This window comes from Triplophysa rosa, linkage group LG25, assembly GCF_024868665.1.
Source record: "Triplophysa rosa linkage group LG25, Trosa_1v2, whole genome shotgun sequence".
Classification (NCBI taxonomy): domain Eukaryota; kingdom Metazoa; phylum Chordata; class Actinopteri; order Cypriniformes; family Nemacheilidae; genus Triplophysa; species Triplophysa rosa.
In genome coordinates this window covers 2480297-2496478 of record NC_079914.1, presented here as the reverse complement: position 1 = coordinate 2496478, position 16182 = coordinate 2480297, and the positions used below count along the sequence as shown (strand labels likewise).

Here is a 16182-nt window from a genome sequence, read left to right as displayed (position 1 = left end):
TGCATTGCTTGTTTCTAATTCTTCAAGTGGAACGGCTGCTTACCAAATATATAAATATGTGCAAACTCAATAAGATTTATGTATAGACCTACTTGTAGAATGATCTTTCTTCTAATACTCCATTATAGACACTATGTAAACTGAGTTTTTCCTTTATTGTATTCAGTTTTGTGACACCCGAGCCATCTACTGTATCAAGTTTTTTAACCATAGAATTAATGGCAAAATAAAATGAATTCATCTAAGGCCATTTCCAATGCAGTTAAGTATGAATGGGATATGCAACATAAAATGGCGTCTATAGAGCTCAGCAGTGCCCTCCCAATTGTATTTTCCCATTTATTGTTCACTAGGGAAAACAACTTTTTTTTAACTTTCATTGGTTGCTAAATGTATTTGACCAAGATCACATTTTAAATAAGGAATAAAATACAATCTTTTTATAAAAGGAAATGTACATCTATTGACATCATTTTTTATAAATCTAGAAAAAAATATTTCCAGATAGACACTTTTGAGATTGTAGGGAAACTGACTTGATTCAATGTACTGTATTGGAAGATGTTGCAGAGCTCTTTGGGCACGTTAAAAAAATTATCATGAGTATGTGAGTAAAATGGTGAGTTTATTTTATGCATGTAAGGCAGTGTTAATGAACAAACTTATTAAGGCGAATAAAGCATTCAAATAAAAAGTGAACATTTCTAGTGAGGGCAGTTAAAAAAATAGCTACAGTTTTCTGAAAACTGTATAATAGATTCAATCACTGTGGTGAAGACATTTTGAAGGCACATGGTTTTTTCTATTTTTATAAATGTTTAAATAATTTATTGAAAAACATAAAGTCTTCTGTACCAGTCGCTGGTTTTGCAGATTTTCAATCACTGTCTTTTGTATGGAAAATAAACCCATCATATTTTGCATCAGGTTTATTGTGCTTTGCATGTTGTTGTGCTCTGACACTTTGGTATTTAGGTTGGTGTGACACTCCATTTGAGTCCTTACAAACATCATGAAACTGTAAAAAAATCTGCCTCCTTATTCCTAAGAAGCTGATATGGCTGTAATATTGCTGTCAATACCAAAGGTAAGATATTCTTGCAGATAAAGTCATGCAATCTTGGTGTACTATAAATATTTTTGGTAATACTTTACAATAAAGTCTTGTTCTCAACATTTGTAAATGCATTAGCTAACATAAACTAACAATAAGCAATATATTTTTATGTTAGTTAATATACATACTGGTTAGACTTTATTTTAAGGTGTCCGCGTATTTATACCCTCTAGTACTAAGTAATAATAATTATGTACAATACTTGATGTAAAGGGTTAGGATTAGGGTATGGTTTAGGGTTAGTTACATTTAATAATGCATAATTTATAATTAATACTATAGTAATACTATACTACTATTATTATGTTTTACTAATACATTTGTTCATAGTTTGTACTTATTTGTTCAACATGCATTTAAACTGATGTTAACAGATACAACTTTGGATTTTATAAAGTATTACTAAATGTTAACATCAGATTTTAACATTTACTAACAATAAATGATGTAGAAATGCTGATCATTGCTAGTCCTATTAATGGATGAAGCTTACAAATGGAAGATTTTTGTCAATTGTTTCCTTTTACAGGTTATTGCAAAATGTGAAACTTAATATTTATGGGAAATTATATTTTGCTGTTAAATTTAATTTTAGATTTGAAGATAAGGACCTGGAAATTCAATTGAAGATTAACAATAATTTAATATTACGATTACCTAAATCAGTTTAAAGATTTTATTATTATTGCACAGTAAGGGTTAACAGGCTTTAGGGTAATACCGGATGAAAAATGTAGTATGCAGTGCTCCTTAGTGAGTTCAGACTTACAGTAAATCAGACAACAAATAGTTGAATGAAAAAAAATATTGGTGTCACGAGTATCATTCTACAATGACATGTGTACCACAATATTTTGGGTAAAAATACAGGACTTTTTATAAAAAAACACACTTCTTATGCTATATCTGAGATTTGGATAAATGTGTACCATGAGTTGTATGGAAACATCCAGAAGTTAGTGTGAAGGTAGCTCACCAGGATATCTGAAATATGTAAATTTACAAATAACCAAGCTACATGTTTATAACATGTTTATTACATATTGACATCATCGTTTTAGGTTGTTCCAGATCTCCATCTCATGATCTACTGGCTCATCATGCAGGGTATGATGAAATTGCACTTTCATTTCAATGTATACAGTTACTGTACAACAGTGGTGTAAAGTATTGGAGTAAATGTAATTAGTTACTGTACTTAAGTATCTTTTTGGCTACTTTGTAGTTGTACTGAGTATTAAAGATATTAGCAACTTTTACTCTCGACTGTTTCTTGTTTTTCACTGACGTGTCTCTTAAGTGTTGAGGACTAGTACTTCTCTGTGCCTACATTCAGTATGAGTAAAATACTCAAGTACTGTTAAAATCAGATACTCGAAGACTTTTACTGAAGTCGTTTTGGAATTGGTGACTTGTAACTTGTAATGGAGTAATTTTCACTGCAAGGTATCTGTACTTTTACTTAAGTATGGTTTTCAGGTACTCTTTACACCTCTGCTGTGCAAACACAAGTTCAACCTTCAAAATGTTAATCGTGTAACCATATGTGTACACATGATTTTAAACATTCTTTTTAATTTTATATGTCGAATGAATTTATTATTAAATTCTTCTTACAGCTCTTTTAATAAACTATTCGGAGACTTTAAACTGTTCTGAACCAACGACAGATGCTCTTTTAACTGCCCTGAGGGTCAGTGTCTTGGGTAAAACTGAAGTGAGGCCAGTTATTCACCCACAGACTCCCACTAACATCAGTGTGACCTTCACCTTATTTGGAATTTTAGACGTGGTAAGTTTCTTTATTATCAGATCATATACAGTACATGAGTATAATAAAAATACATATTTCTGAGGGGTCAAGCTATTGACATTGAAAAGAAAAATGAGTTCAAGTTAGAAATTCATTCCACCACAGAGAAACAAATATTTTAAAGGTTATGAAAAATAGATAACAAGAAATATAATTCTTGTTGTTAAATTGTACTTGTTAAATTCTTGGACGATTGTTCTAAATAATGTACATCATAGATGAACAAACTTATCAGACATACAGTATATAATGCTGCCTTGCTTATTCTTGTTTATTCCTTTTTAGGATGAAAAAGCACAAATATTTGAGTCTTTCCTTTGGGTGTATTTCGTAAGTCCTTTCGCAACTGTCTTAAGCCATCTTAAACAAGTAGGATTTTACCCCTGATGAATCTCAAATTTTTTTGTAGTTCTGGAATATTGAAGGTTTGAGCTGGGATCCTGTCGAATGTGGAACGGACAGAATCTCACTGCCTAGACAAAGTCTGTGGATGCCTGATGTTGTCATTAATGAATTGTAAGTACAAAAGTAGGTTAATTAACTGTAGGCTCAATTTTACTTCATGTGTAACTGAATACTCGATGGTACCTTTATGCATTGTAGCGTGTACCATGGGATGTTCAAAGTTGGTCCTGAAGGGCCAGTGTCCTGCAGAGTTTAGCTTCAACCCTAATCAAACACACCTGAACCAGCTAATCAAGGTCTCACTAGGCAGACTAGGGGCATTTTTCAAACGGAAGTGAGCATCCCTATGCCCTACTCAATTCGAAGGTGTATACCTACAACGTGCATTCTGAACCCAGAGCTGGTTGTTGAAAAACAATATTTTTAATATTCTTGTTGAATATTGTGTAATTATGTCTCATTTCACCTTGAATTTTCACTTCACTTGGTATTAAGAAAAATAAATATATGATTGTAACGGATCACTCCCAGACAAGATGCTTTTAAACAATAATCCATTTAATAAAGTCCACAAGCAGGGAAAAACCAAGGAACAAAAGATGTTAAATGGAGTAAACACACAGGAAATACATTTTAGAGAAGACATAGAATTAAGGAACAGTCAGAGTATAAATGGTGTTCGGGTGATGAGTCTGATGACGGGCAGGTGCGTGGATAATTGACGAGGGACAGCTGAGGGAGCGTGGAGAAATTAAGTCCTTGGGGAAAACATGGAGAAAACAGGCTGGGGACCGACAGGATTGTTACGTCCTCGCGCATATGAAATAACAACCCGGGAGGGGGGGCGGGTGTCCTGGAGGCTAGTGCAGGGCAGACAGGACAGGAAGCCTCCAGGACAATGCTCGGGCAACCATGGGGGTGCCGGCAGTTCAGGGTACCAGGCACACAGGAAGCCAGGGTGGTGCTGCACGCACAGGGAGACAGTCGCTGTGGCCATGATGGTGGAGCCGGGAGTGTGGGGGTTGACGGTTGCCGTGGCCATGACAGAGAAGCCGGGAGTGTGGGGGTTGACGGCCACCGCAGTCGTGGCGAGAAGGCTGGTGACACTTAGCACGATCGCGGCGTACCGAGGGCGCTTGCAACCACCGGTCCTCGTGGCCATGCTGAGGGAAGCTAGGACAGTCAGGACGTCACCTCATCCTGACACTGCCCCGCTCAAAAAATTGTTTGGGGAAAGTCGAGGGATGTGGTGGCCGCCCAGGCGCAAGCTAACGCCAATGCTACGACGGCCACCGCAATGGAGTCCAGGGGGAACTCTGCAGATGCCGGCTCGGGGAACTCTGGAGATGCTGGCTCGGGGAACTCTGGAGATGCAGACTCGGGGAACTCTGGAGATGCCGGCTCAGGGAACTCTGGAGATGCCGGCTCTGGGAACTCTGGAGCGGACGGCTCAGGGAACTCTGGAACGCCGGACGGGGCCGGCTCGGGGAACTCTGTAGTGGCCGGCTCGTGGAACTCTGTAGCGGCCGGCTCGGGGAACTCTGGAATGAATTCTGGGAACATTGGAGTGGCCAGCTCGGGGAACTCTGGACCGCCAGATGGGACCGGCTCAGAGAACTTTGGAGCGGCCGGCTCGGGGCACTCTGTAGCGGCCGGCTCGTGGAATTCTGGAACACCTGACGGGACCGGTTCGGGGAAGTCTGGAACGCCAGACTGGACCGGCTGGAACTCTGAGAACTTTGGAGCGGCCGGCTCGGGGAACTCTGTAATGCTGGACGGGACCGGCTGGAACCCGGGATTACCGCGGGCTGCTGAGTCGGTGGAGGACTTCGTAGTGATGGTGAGGTGACCTGGGTTGCCCAACGTGTGTTCGGATGGGATCGGATGATGATCGATCCTATCCGGGGTGATCTCGCTCACACCTAGGCGACAGCCACTTATCCACCGGATAAGATCAATGAACTCAACCATGGGTCTGTCCCTGAACTCAGGAGCCAGACACCGATGGGAGTCATCATCCAATTCCATAACAAAACATAACAAAAATTGTTCAGTGAGAAATCGTCCAACTCACCTGAGCGCTCAGTTCGAGGAAGTCCTCCACATATCTCTCCAGAGGATGGCTATCTTGACTAAGATGGTACCTGAGATTGTCCTCTGGAGAGATGTTGAGCTGCAAGTAATCCGTTTTTTCCGGTCTTGTCTTCTGTAACGGATCTCTCCCAGACAAGATGCTTTTAAACAATAATCTGTAAAAAGTCCACAAGCAGGGAGAAACCAAGGAACAAAAGATCTTCAATGGAGTAAACACACAGGAGTTACATTTTAGACAAGACATAGAACTAAGGAACAGTCAGAGAATAACTAGTGTCCGGGTGATGAGACTGATGAAGGGCAGGTGCATGGATAATTGATGAGGGACAGGTGAGGGAGCATGGAGAAATTAAGTCCTTGAGGAAAACAGGGGGAAAATAGGCTGGGGACCGACAGGACTGTTACAATGATAATGGAAACCTACAAACAAGTAGCTATTATTAAACATACATTCCTATAAACTAAATTATCTGATATGTTAAATCATAATTATTACTGACAAATATAGTGTAAAACAAATACAAACTAAATTATTTTACTTACATTAGTAGGTAACATCAAAATCCCGCACCATATTTGCTTCAAAATGCGTCGCGAGAACTCGTAATCCAAGATCACGTGATCACAAACCGAACTGTTGTGTATTGACGCAAATTATTATATATGGATGTAACGTGTTCTATGTTCGAGTGAGGTGTTTGATTAAAAATAGATTACTAAGTGACACCGCTAGGTGGTGTTGTATGTTTCATGGTGTTAAGCTTCTGCTATAATGAAGAAGTGATCCCCATCAGGCAGTGTGGGTTGTGTATCGTGTAACCTGTTCGGCACGCACGTTCCCTCTTTGCATGGTCAAATAAAAAGGCATAAACCCTAAACAATAGTTATGGTTCTTTCTGCCTGAAAGTAGAATTCATGACAGTTTTGGCCATGAGGATGGGATCGTGTCGTATTTGCAGCAGGTAGCTCCCATCATGACCAACTAAAAAGAGAGAAAGAAGGAAACAGGCGAGCAGCATGGCGGTTTACGGTACAGAAACCGGATTGACTTTTGATGAAACTGTGGAATCTTTTGAGAACTACGAAGAAAGACTTTTGCAATTTTTTGAGGCAAACGAGATTGAATCTGATCGCTGACGGCCAGTATTTTTATCTGTAGTAGGCCCGAAAACTGCCAAGCAGATAGGAACCAGCCTGCCACAGCTCCAGTGCATAGTTGGAGTTGGCCTGTTAGGCCCTGGCAAAGAATACACATAGACTTTGCTCAAAAAGGAAAAAACAATTTTCTGGTGGTTACAGACAGTTATTCTCATTGGCCAGAAATTGCACTGATGTCAAGTACAACTGCGGACAAAACCATTGAAGGACTTTCTGAACAAAAACGGGGTAAAACACATTCAGAGTCCAGCTTACCATCCAGCTTCGGACGGGGCTGCGGAACGCTTGGTACAGAACTTGAAAAGAGCATTGGACAAGGGTCAGCGTGAAAACATGTCTTCACCTCATTGTATTCACAACTTTCTTTTTTGTTACCGGAGCATCCCGCGGAGTTGTTTATAAAAGGGGAATTCAAAACCAGGTTGTCTCTCTTAAAACCCTGTTTTTCCGTGAGCATGACAAACAAACAGGAAGTTCAACAAATGAAACAATCTGACAGATCCAGGAGAGTCAGGCAGTTTTTACCAAAACAACAAGTGTTGGTTCGAAACCACAGGGGAGGAGAAGGTGAAAAGTGGGTATCAGGTAGTGTTGTTAAGATACTTGGTCCTGTTACATACTTGGTGAAAGTGTATGGAAAACTGTACAAGAGACATGTAAATCAGCTCCTTGAGAAAAAAGGGGAGACAAATGATGATTTATGTCAGGTTGATGAAGCATACACAGAGGTGTTAACAACAAGAGCCCATGGTATTGTGTCTGGGTATGGGGATGATGTATGTAACTCTATTGTGAATGAACCACTGCCATTGTCCGGGAGTGAAGGCTCCTTGGAAGGTAAGCAGAGACCTAAAAGACAGGTGAAAGCTCCTGAACGCTTGAACTTGTAATTATACAAAAATAAAAAACCTGAGGTTTCAGATTTTAGGGGAGGAAGTGTTGTGTATTGACACAAATGATTATATATGGATGTAAAGTGTTCTATGTTCGAGTGAGATGTTTGATTAAACATAGATTACTAAGTGACACCGCTAGGTGGTGTTGTATGTTTCATGGTGTTAAGCTTCTGCTATACCGAAGAAGTCCCCATCAGGCAGTGTGGGTTGTGTATTGTGTATCCTGTTCAGGCACGCACGTGCTGTCTTCGCTTGGTCAGCAAAATAAAAAGGCATAAACCCTAAACAATAGTTATGGTTCTTTCTGTCTGAAAGTAGAAGACATGACACAAACTCATGTACCCTTCGCTAACGGACTTCTGAAAGGGCCCTTCGTGAAGGGATTCAGTCCTACACTTTAGTTTGGAACGCCCCTACAAATGGGGTCCCCTTCACGAAAGGCCCATAAAGGCCATTTAGAAAATCCTCTAGACTTTCACACAAGTGTAGTGAGCCAAATTGGAGCTAAACTCTGCAGGACACCAGCCCTCCAGGACCGACTTTGGACACCCCCTGGTATACCTGGAATAGTAATTTTTCCAAGATTTGTGGCTTTATACTGCCGACACTTGGTGTTTTAAAGGAGGTTTTGAGTATTAAAATGGTTTTAATGTCGTAAATTATGTGTTGCTCTCTGTGCTAAGTTAGCGCTGTAGTGCCTTACTGTACATCGACCTGTTATCAGGTGTGATTACATTTTTATTTAATATCCCTAACTTTGTCTTTCTTTCCGTGAAGTATGGATGAAAACAGAGCCCCAGACACATATTACCTCTATGTCACTAATACTGGTATAGCAATGGATGATCTACCAATTCGCGTAACCAGTTCCTGCAACCTGAACATCTACACCTTCCCATTCGATATTCAGAATTGTACATTCACTTTTAACTCCTACAAACTCTATGGTAAGTTAGCACCATTAAAGGGTACATTTTCATTTAGTACTACTATCACTGAGGCTTCAAATCTCTTGTGTTGTCATTTTGGTCCTGTTCACAGTGGAAGATATTCATATGTTCTTTGCTGAGCCAGTGGACATCACACTCAGAAATTCTCTAGATGTGATGACGACTAAAGGGGAATGGGAACTAATAAATATGCTTAGTGAAAAGAATGTGCTCCCAGTGGAGAGCATGAATACTTCATTCGATTTGCTCATATACCATGTAAGTCTCCAATGAACAACAGTTAGATTTAAACTTAGATACATTGTTTAATGCTTGTTACATTTGATGAGGTAATCATTTTTAATCGAAATGTTTTGATCATATTAAATGTTAAACTAATTAAAATAGTTTTTATTATCTTGCTTTAGATCATTCTCAGGCGCCGACCTACTATGTACATCGTGAACCTCTTGATTCCCAGCTGCTTCCTTATAGGTGTGGATCTGTTCAGTTTTCTTCTGCCGCCTCAGAACATGGATCGATCAGCCTTTAAAATGACGCTCATCTTGGGTTACACCGTATTCCTGCTGTTAATGAATGACCTGCTGCCCGCTACAGGAAACACCTTGCCTCTCATAAGTCTGTATTAAACCTTCCTGTGTCTTATCCAGCCACAAGATGACACGTTTCCACAGTGTTTTATTGCATCATTACTCAACCAAAATGAAAGAAAGATTTTTTTATTCAGAATTTCCCGGCATAGGATTATGCAAAGGTTTAGGGTCAAACAACACTAGATTAATAATCAGCCTCCAATAGATCTGAGAACAGGAGTGGACATGGTCTGTAGGTCTGGAAAAACTCAAGACACTGTGACTAAAGCAGAAAATTAAAGCGGCAATTACATCTGTCCACAAGTTAAAGGCGGGGTGTCCGATTTCTCTTAGCCGTTGTTGATGTTCAAATCACCAAAACAGACACACCCCTACCCCCATCTTTCACTTCCATCAGCGCTCAGCTCGACTAATGTCCATCCTGTGCACTGTACACCTTACTGCTGATTGGCTACAAGGTTGTTTTGGTACTCGGCCCGACTTTGTCTAAACAAGCGTAATTCGGAAATCGGACACCCCGCCTTTAAAGGTTAAAAGAAAACCTCAAGGCTGCACTAGAGTCCATTAAGCATCATGCAACTCTTCATTCCAGTCTGCAAACTGGCATGGTGACCTTATTCCAATGGCCAAATCACAGCTATGGACTAAAGGTGTGCATCCAACTCAATCTGCTGAAGTCTAATGTGCACCTTTCCAAAAAACACTCTTTTACAAATATAGTCTCTCTAGTGCATTTCTGCCAATTTGTTTTCTTACCACCAGAACCAGATTGCTACAACACATCTCATGGCAACTTCTATCTTATTTTCAGGCGACTACATTGTATGAATTTGTATGCAATCTCGCGTTTTACTCACGTTTTAGCATTATTTGCTTTCTCCCCAGTGAGTTTGAATTAGAGGTGGCGATTCATACAGTAACCATCTGTTTGTCATGTTTAGTGTAAACAAGGAGCAGAAGCAGAATCCAAGTGCAGCAATAACTTATTAAACCCAAACAGGAAAATCCAAACCATGCACAAAACAACTAATGATCTTGGAAAACACAAGACTGAACAAAGATTAAAGGACTTCTTATAAAATTGCCACCTTGAAAGTTATGAATTCCACGAGATAAGGTTGGATAGGTGTCTGTCCACCAGTAGCAGCCAAGGCCTGGCTTTCTTTACATATTTTTTTCCAGTACCACAAGAAAATCACACTAACCTATCTGTTTATATTATACTGTCATTAAACATATTTTGCCATACTTTTTCTAAACCTATATCCGAGTCACACATTATTCCGACAAATCTTCTTCTTCTTGCGTATGACCTAAGTTGGAGGGGTTTAGACATCAATATCTAGATTGCGCTGCCATTTAGCTGCTTCAGGTGTGAGGTTGTGGATTGAAATAAGTCAACCAGCACTGTGCCGTAGAGCACAGTGATTCGAGATGTGGTCCATTGATTGTATTTCACCACATTCGCAAAACGGATTTTCCTTCATTTTCCAGTGGTGGAGGGTTTCAGCGCATCTTCCTTGCGCTGTGCGTATTCTGTTGAGTGCAACCCATTCTCGGCGGGGAAGATCTGATCCCGGTTGCATGATGGTTGGGTTGAGTACAAGGCTACTGTTCGGTACGTTGGCATTTTCCCAAACTGCTTGCCATGCATTGGTTTGACCTTGATAGTTCTTTAAGGCATCAGCCTTGTCCCATGGTGGCTTTCGGGACTACGGGTGTTGTTGTCGGTCTCGGTGATCCGTTTGAAGTATCGAAATGATATTTCGTCTCGGCGGATTTCAGGAGGGGCAGTGTTTGACAGGACCGGTAGCCACTCGAGCTTTGTTGATTTCAGGCACCCGGTCACTGTGCGCATTGCAGCGTTGAGCTGCACGTCAACGTTTTTTGTGTGGGCACTAGAGCTCCAGACAGCAGCACAGTACTCTGCCACAAGAGTATACCAACGCAATTGTTGCAGTGCGAAGAGTGTGTGCTCCGGCACCCCATGTTGCGCCGGCTAACTTCCTAATAATGTTGACACCGGCCTTCAGTTTTTGTTTAGATTGCTCGAGGTGAGCTTTGTAGGTGAGCGTGCGGTCGATTGTGATTGCGAGGTATTTCGGGTTTTGCGTGTTTTGCACCTTCTGACCACAGAAGGTTACATCGATGCTTGCGTTGGCGTGGCGGTTGTTGAGGTGATGTGTGCAGATCTCTATTTTTGAGGGGTTGGGGCATAGTTTCCAGGTGTGAAAGTACTCCTCTAAACTCTTAAGGTCATTGGTAAGTTGTGTCCCAACTGTTTTTAGATCTCGCCCGTGTGTGAGAAGCGCGATGTCATCAGCGTAGATGAGCTTGGTGGAGGTGGTTGGAGGTTTGTCACTGATGTACAGGTTGAAGAGTGTGGGTGCGAGGACTGGTCCCTGCGGCAGGCCGTTGTTCACAGTTCGTTGTCGGCTGCACTTTCCGTAGAGAGAGACGTGGATGTTTCGGTCACTGAGTAGTGCTGCGAGGAGTTTGATTGTCTTCTGGCACTTAAATACATGGGAGGCCTTGAGGAGCAATCCACGTCTCCAGACTGTGTCGTATGTCGATGACAGGTCCACAAACGTGCTGGCCATTTTCTCTTTTCTTTGAAATCAAGCCTCGATGTTGTTAACGAGGCTGATGACTTGATCTCATGTGCTTCGGCCTGGCGTGAAACCTCCCTGTTCCTCCGATAAGGAAGCCTCGATAGTTGGTGCGATGCGGCTGAGGAGCAGCCTTTCTATTAGTTTCCCCATCACGGAGAGTAAGGTGATCGGTCTGTAGCTTGATGGTAGTTGCGCCGGTTTGCCTGGTTTGAGGATGGCAATGACATTGGCTTTTCGCCAGGTGGTAGGTACTCTTGCCGAAGTGTGCACAGAGGTGAAAAACCGCGCAAGCCATTCCCGAGCATTGTCGCCGAGGTTCTTCAGGAACTCAGGGAAGATACCATCCAGTCCAACCACTTTCCCGTTCTTTGTTGCCAACAGTGCGGTGTCGATGTCATGTTTTGTGTAGGGCGATGAAAGGTGGCTGTCTTCCAGGCTTGTTTATAGGTTGCGGAGGTATTCCCACTTGACCTCCCTTCGCTGCTTTTTTGGTGTTGGCGTCATAGTTGTCTCGAGTAGGAGAGAGGCGATGTCATCAGGCGAGACGTCTGGTCTGACTTGAGTGGTTGTCTGTGTGGCGCCCAATCGACGTAGCAGGTTCCAGGCTTTGCGACTGCTGTGCGTGAAGTCTGTTGACTTTACTGTTTCGTGCCATCGTGTGAGGCGCTCGGAGTCGAGGTGTTCGACGAGGGATTGTGCCACTTCTTGGCTGCCCATTTTTGTGTGCTCCCTTAGGAGTCTCTCTGCTTCAGTGGACCAGCATGGGATGTAGGTCTTGCAGAGAGCAGCAGAGACTTTGCGGCCTAGAGGATCTGACGGCAGAACTCTGTGTTGTTGTCCGGTGTTGCTGGGAGTGAGGCGATGGACTTTGCGATTGCGCTGGTGAACTCTGCCCAGTTTGCCTTGCGGAAATTCCAGCGCGGTCGAGGCTTTGACTTTTCGAGCGGAATCTCGATGCCAATGTGGACGATGGATGGGCAGTGTTGACTCTTCGGAAATGGACCAATTACTCTTCTGGATGCGGTGATGGTTTTGCCGGTGCGATCTTTGGTCAGGAAACAGAGATCAGGGTTTGTTCCGGTTTTCCAGCGGCCGGATCGAAAGCTCGCAGGCTGTTTGGGGTCGTGAAGGAGGTCCAGGTCTGCGGTCAATGTCCAGTCAGACAGTTCTTCACCATTGATGTTGATGGTTGGCGATTGGTGTAGTGGCAAAGGTGGAGTTGGCCAGGTTTTTGACGGTGGTTTGTTCGTCTATTTTTACCGTCGTGTACAGCTTGGAGTTGTTCTGTCAAATTATCAACATTAACACAAGGTTAAAACATTATCTGAGCAATGTTTGAAGGGTTTCTCGTGTAAATCAGGGTTTAAATACAGCATGTGAAGTGGAATTTTAGATCACTGATGGGAACACAATACAACAAATTTTGTAAATTGTTGCTTGTCCAAGTTGTGGCTAGCTATGACACAGTTTAAAACCCTTCTCCTCGTTACCTGATCAAGTTTACTTTTTATAAAAATAATTTTTCATTTTTTCACCAGATGCCTTTTTCTCTCTCTGCTTGGCGATGATGGTGGGAAGTCTACTGGAAACTATTCTCATCACTAATATTCTGTGTGGCTCCAGTCGATACCCGCCGTTACCTCAGTGGGTCAAAGTGCTTTTCCTCAACTACATCGCCAGACTTGTTTGTTTAAGCAAGAGTGACCAAAACTGTGATCTGCAAGGTGAGTCTAACCATCGAAAACTGCATGAATTGTTTGTTGTGATTGTTGTGGTATTAGTTTATTTTAACTAGTAATTTCTATGTCTAGGTTAGTGTCATTAAAGAATACAGTATAATGTGTATTTAATGCATGAATATCTTCTCTACAATATATTAAAGTAAATAGTTTACTCAACTGAAAGATTCTCCAATGCAATCCCACACTGTAAAAAAAATTGTGTAAAAAAACTAAAACATTTTGTCAACTGGAGTGACAGAAATAAACAATTTTTTTACATATTGTCGCTGTCGGACGGAAACCTCCTATGTCCAAATTTGGTCAATTTCATATTTTTTCACAAATCGATGCTATTGGTCAGTCCCCATGTGGGTCTGTTATTTTTACAAATTATTAACCAATCTAAAGTGTTGAAAATAGCTTGAGAGCAAATCTCTTAACTCCATTGGACACTTCAACTGTCTGAGAAGTCTCGTAACTCCACCTCTTTTTCACTCCGCGGGAGCTTCTCGGCATTACGTCTCCTGATTGAAAGTTTTTTAGACAATAACGAGTGAAAATAGTTAGGTTAGATACATTTGAGTAGGTCTGTTTAGTTAAAAATCGATAGCTGTAATGCTTCGGTGCAGAAGGAAGTCCGTGAGCCACGAAGGTAAGTTTGCGAGCAGATTCGGCTAATTTCCGCCTATTAGACAGCCTAGTCAGCTCATCGTTTTTTGTATTACATCACTTATAGTTCTTAAACCTTTAAAATAGAGTTTAGGAAGATGTATGTAACCACAGTCGTTAGCTTTGGTTAACAATTGAAGCCTTTTCTCTTGTCAAGAGGCTCAACGCGACCGCCGACTTTATTTGCGTGCAGATTAATTTCCGCCTATATTAGACAGCCTGTTTAACGTTTTATTTTGGTATTGCATCACTCATAGCTCTAACGTTTAAAATAGAGTTTAGGAAGATGTATGTAACCACAATCATTAGCTTTCATTAGCTATTAAAGCCTCGTCTCTTGTCAAAAGGCTCAACGCGACCGCAGACTTTGATGAACACTGCTGGCAGCAGCGACGTCTGTGTCCGTACCATTCTTATCAATGACAACGTAATCTCGTATCTCCCTGCTCCCAAGTTATAAACCTTGTATCTCCGATTAAACATGGTTTTGGGGAAATGTTGTGTTAATGTTGGTACGCAACAGTATATGATAGCCATATAAGGTATAATACCAACTTTAACGATACAATGTTTAATAACTAAAAAAATATGCAGTTTTTTTAACTTCCTGAAAAATAATGGTTTTGGAGATACGAGGATTCTGCCCGACAGCGACGATATAAATAATAAATTGTTTTCAATTTGCAAATTACATTTTTGACCATATATAAAAAATCTGTAAAAAAAAAACATTACAATTTTGTAACATTACGTTTTTTTTATAGTGGATGTATAGTAGTTCTTATCTTCAGTTGAATACAAACAAAGGTTTTATATTATTTTTTATATACTAAAATGCAACAGACTATACACTAATACAAAAAATAAAATAAAAATAATAATAAATAACTTTTTTATATCAACAATCTCGCTTGTATCTACAGAATACAGAATTAAAACCGTTCTATGCAATCCTGCTAAAATCTTAGAAAGTGAAGCCATCCATAAGATTCCTCCCACTCTTCAGGAACTAAAGAAGATAAGCCGAGACTTACAGTCCATTGTTCAGCAGGTCGAGAAACATTTTAGTAGTGATCAGAGTGAAGAAGAGTGGGTGCATTTGGGTCATGTCATCGACCGCTTGCTCTTCATTCTGTATGTTGTCTTTCTCTCAGTTAGTTTCATCACTATATTTGTCTATTGGTTCTACTGGTACAATGTTACTGCATCTTTAGTATAAAAATATGTGGTATATAATATAGAAATGAGCTGTTTTATGGGATATCATTTAATTGAATGTACTTCGACATGTAATGGAATGGAATAATTCTGTAATAAGGATAGTTTGCACATTTAGGTTTCATATTTGCTTGTTCAATTATTTTTATTTTAAATGATTATTTTAAAAATGAATTGTGAATATGTGGTACTTCTATGATTACAACATTTTCAGAGTAAATAAAATAAATTTTGTCATGATTTCAAAATTTTCTAAGGTTTAGTAGTGGTAAAAATATAATTAGGGAAAGTGGTCAGAATGACCTAAGAAGTTTGCTTTGGGTTAATCATAACAAGAAATGTCATCAAAATGTGAAAATTTTAAAGAAAAAAAAAAGAAAACAAAAAATACGGACTGCTTACATTTGGAAACAAGATGTCACTTCAAATTGATGAATCACACAGTTTACAGGTATTTTGTTGTGTTAATGGTATCTTACCAGTAAAAGACACAACACTGTTACTTGTGTGAACAAAATTGGATTACTATGTGAACCGGGCAAATGTCTATTCGGTACAGGTGAGATTTGAGTAACTGTGTTTACACGTTTTTTAATTTCATTTATGATTAAATATAATATAATAAAAATGATACATATAATGCAAAAATACAATTTAAATTTTAAAGAGAGAAGAGGAAGACACAACTGTACAATCTAAAGAGGAGCTGATGAATGTTGAAAATACTCATTAAGTCTAAATACACATTTAGTACAATGCTTTGGAAAAAAACAAAAGGGTCTTTAAAAGACCGTCCATCAAGGGAATTATTATTGAAATCTTATTACAAGACAAAATGTAGCTGTGATATTTATTTCTGCACATATAAACTGATTTGTCCCTAGTTTTGTTTGTTTAGTTGAATACAATATTTATGCATACTTAAAAAATACTTTC

At 40.3% G+C, this 16182-nt stretch overlaps 1 protein-coding gene across 1 annotated transcript; it reads left to right on the top strand.

The window, feature by feature from the left end:
• Positions 1-1000: 1000 nt before the first annotated feature.
• LOC130548998 (5-hydroxytryptamine receptor 3C-like) lies at positions 1001-15271 on the top strand. The gene is made up of 10 exons (XM_057326116.1): positions 1001-1087; positions 2179-2224; positions 2737-2909; positions 3216-3260; positions 3340-3446; positions 8261-8430; positions 8525-8691; positions 8841-9051; positions 13177-13362; positions 14952-15271. Exons 1-10 carry the CDS (start codon positions 1058-1060, stop codon positions 15245-15247), a joined length of 1431 nt encoding a protein of 476 aa, XP_057182099.1. The 5' UTR covers positions 1001-1057; the 3' UTR covers positions 15248-15271.
• Positions 15272-16182: the final 911 nt, after the last annotated feature.

What these genes read in the sequence shown, in the direction of transcription:
- LOC130548998 (XM_057326116.1), top strand. Translation starts at nt 1,058, where the DNA reads ATGGCTGTAATATTGCTGTCAATACCAAAG. An exon ending in TATTTGGAATTTTAGACGTG is followed by an intron (nt 2,910 to 3,215) that starts GTAAGTTTCTTT and finishes ATTCCTTTTTAG; the next exon opens with GATGAAAAAGCACAAATATT. An exon ending in CCAAAACTGTGATCTGCAAG is followed by an intron (nt 13,363 to 14,951) that starts GTGAGTCTAACC and finishes TTGTATCTACAG; the next exon opens with AATACAGAATTAAAACCGTT.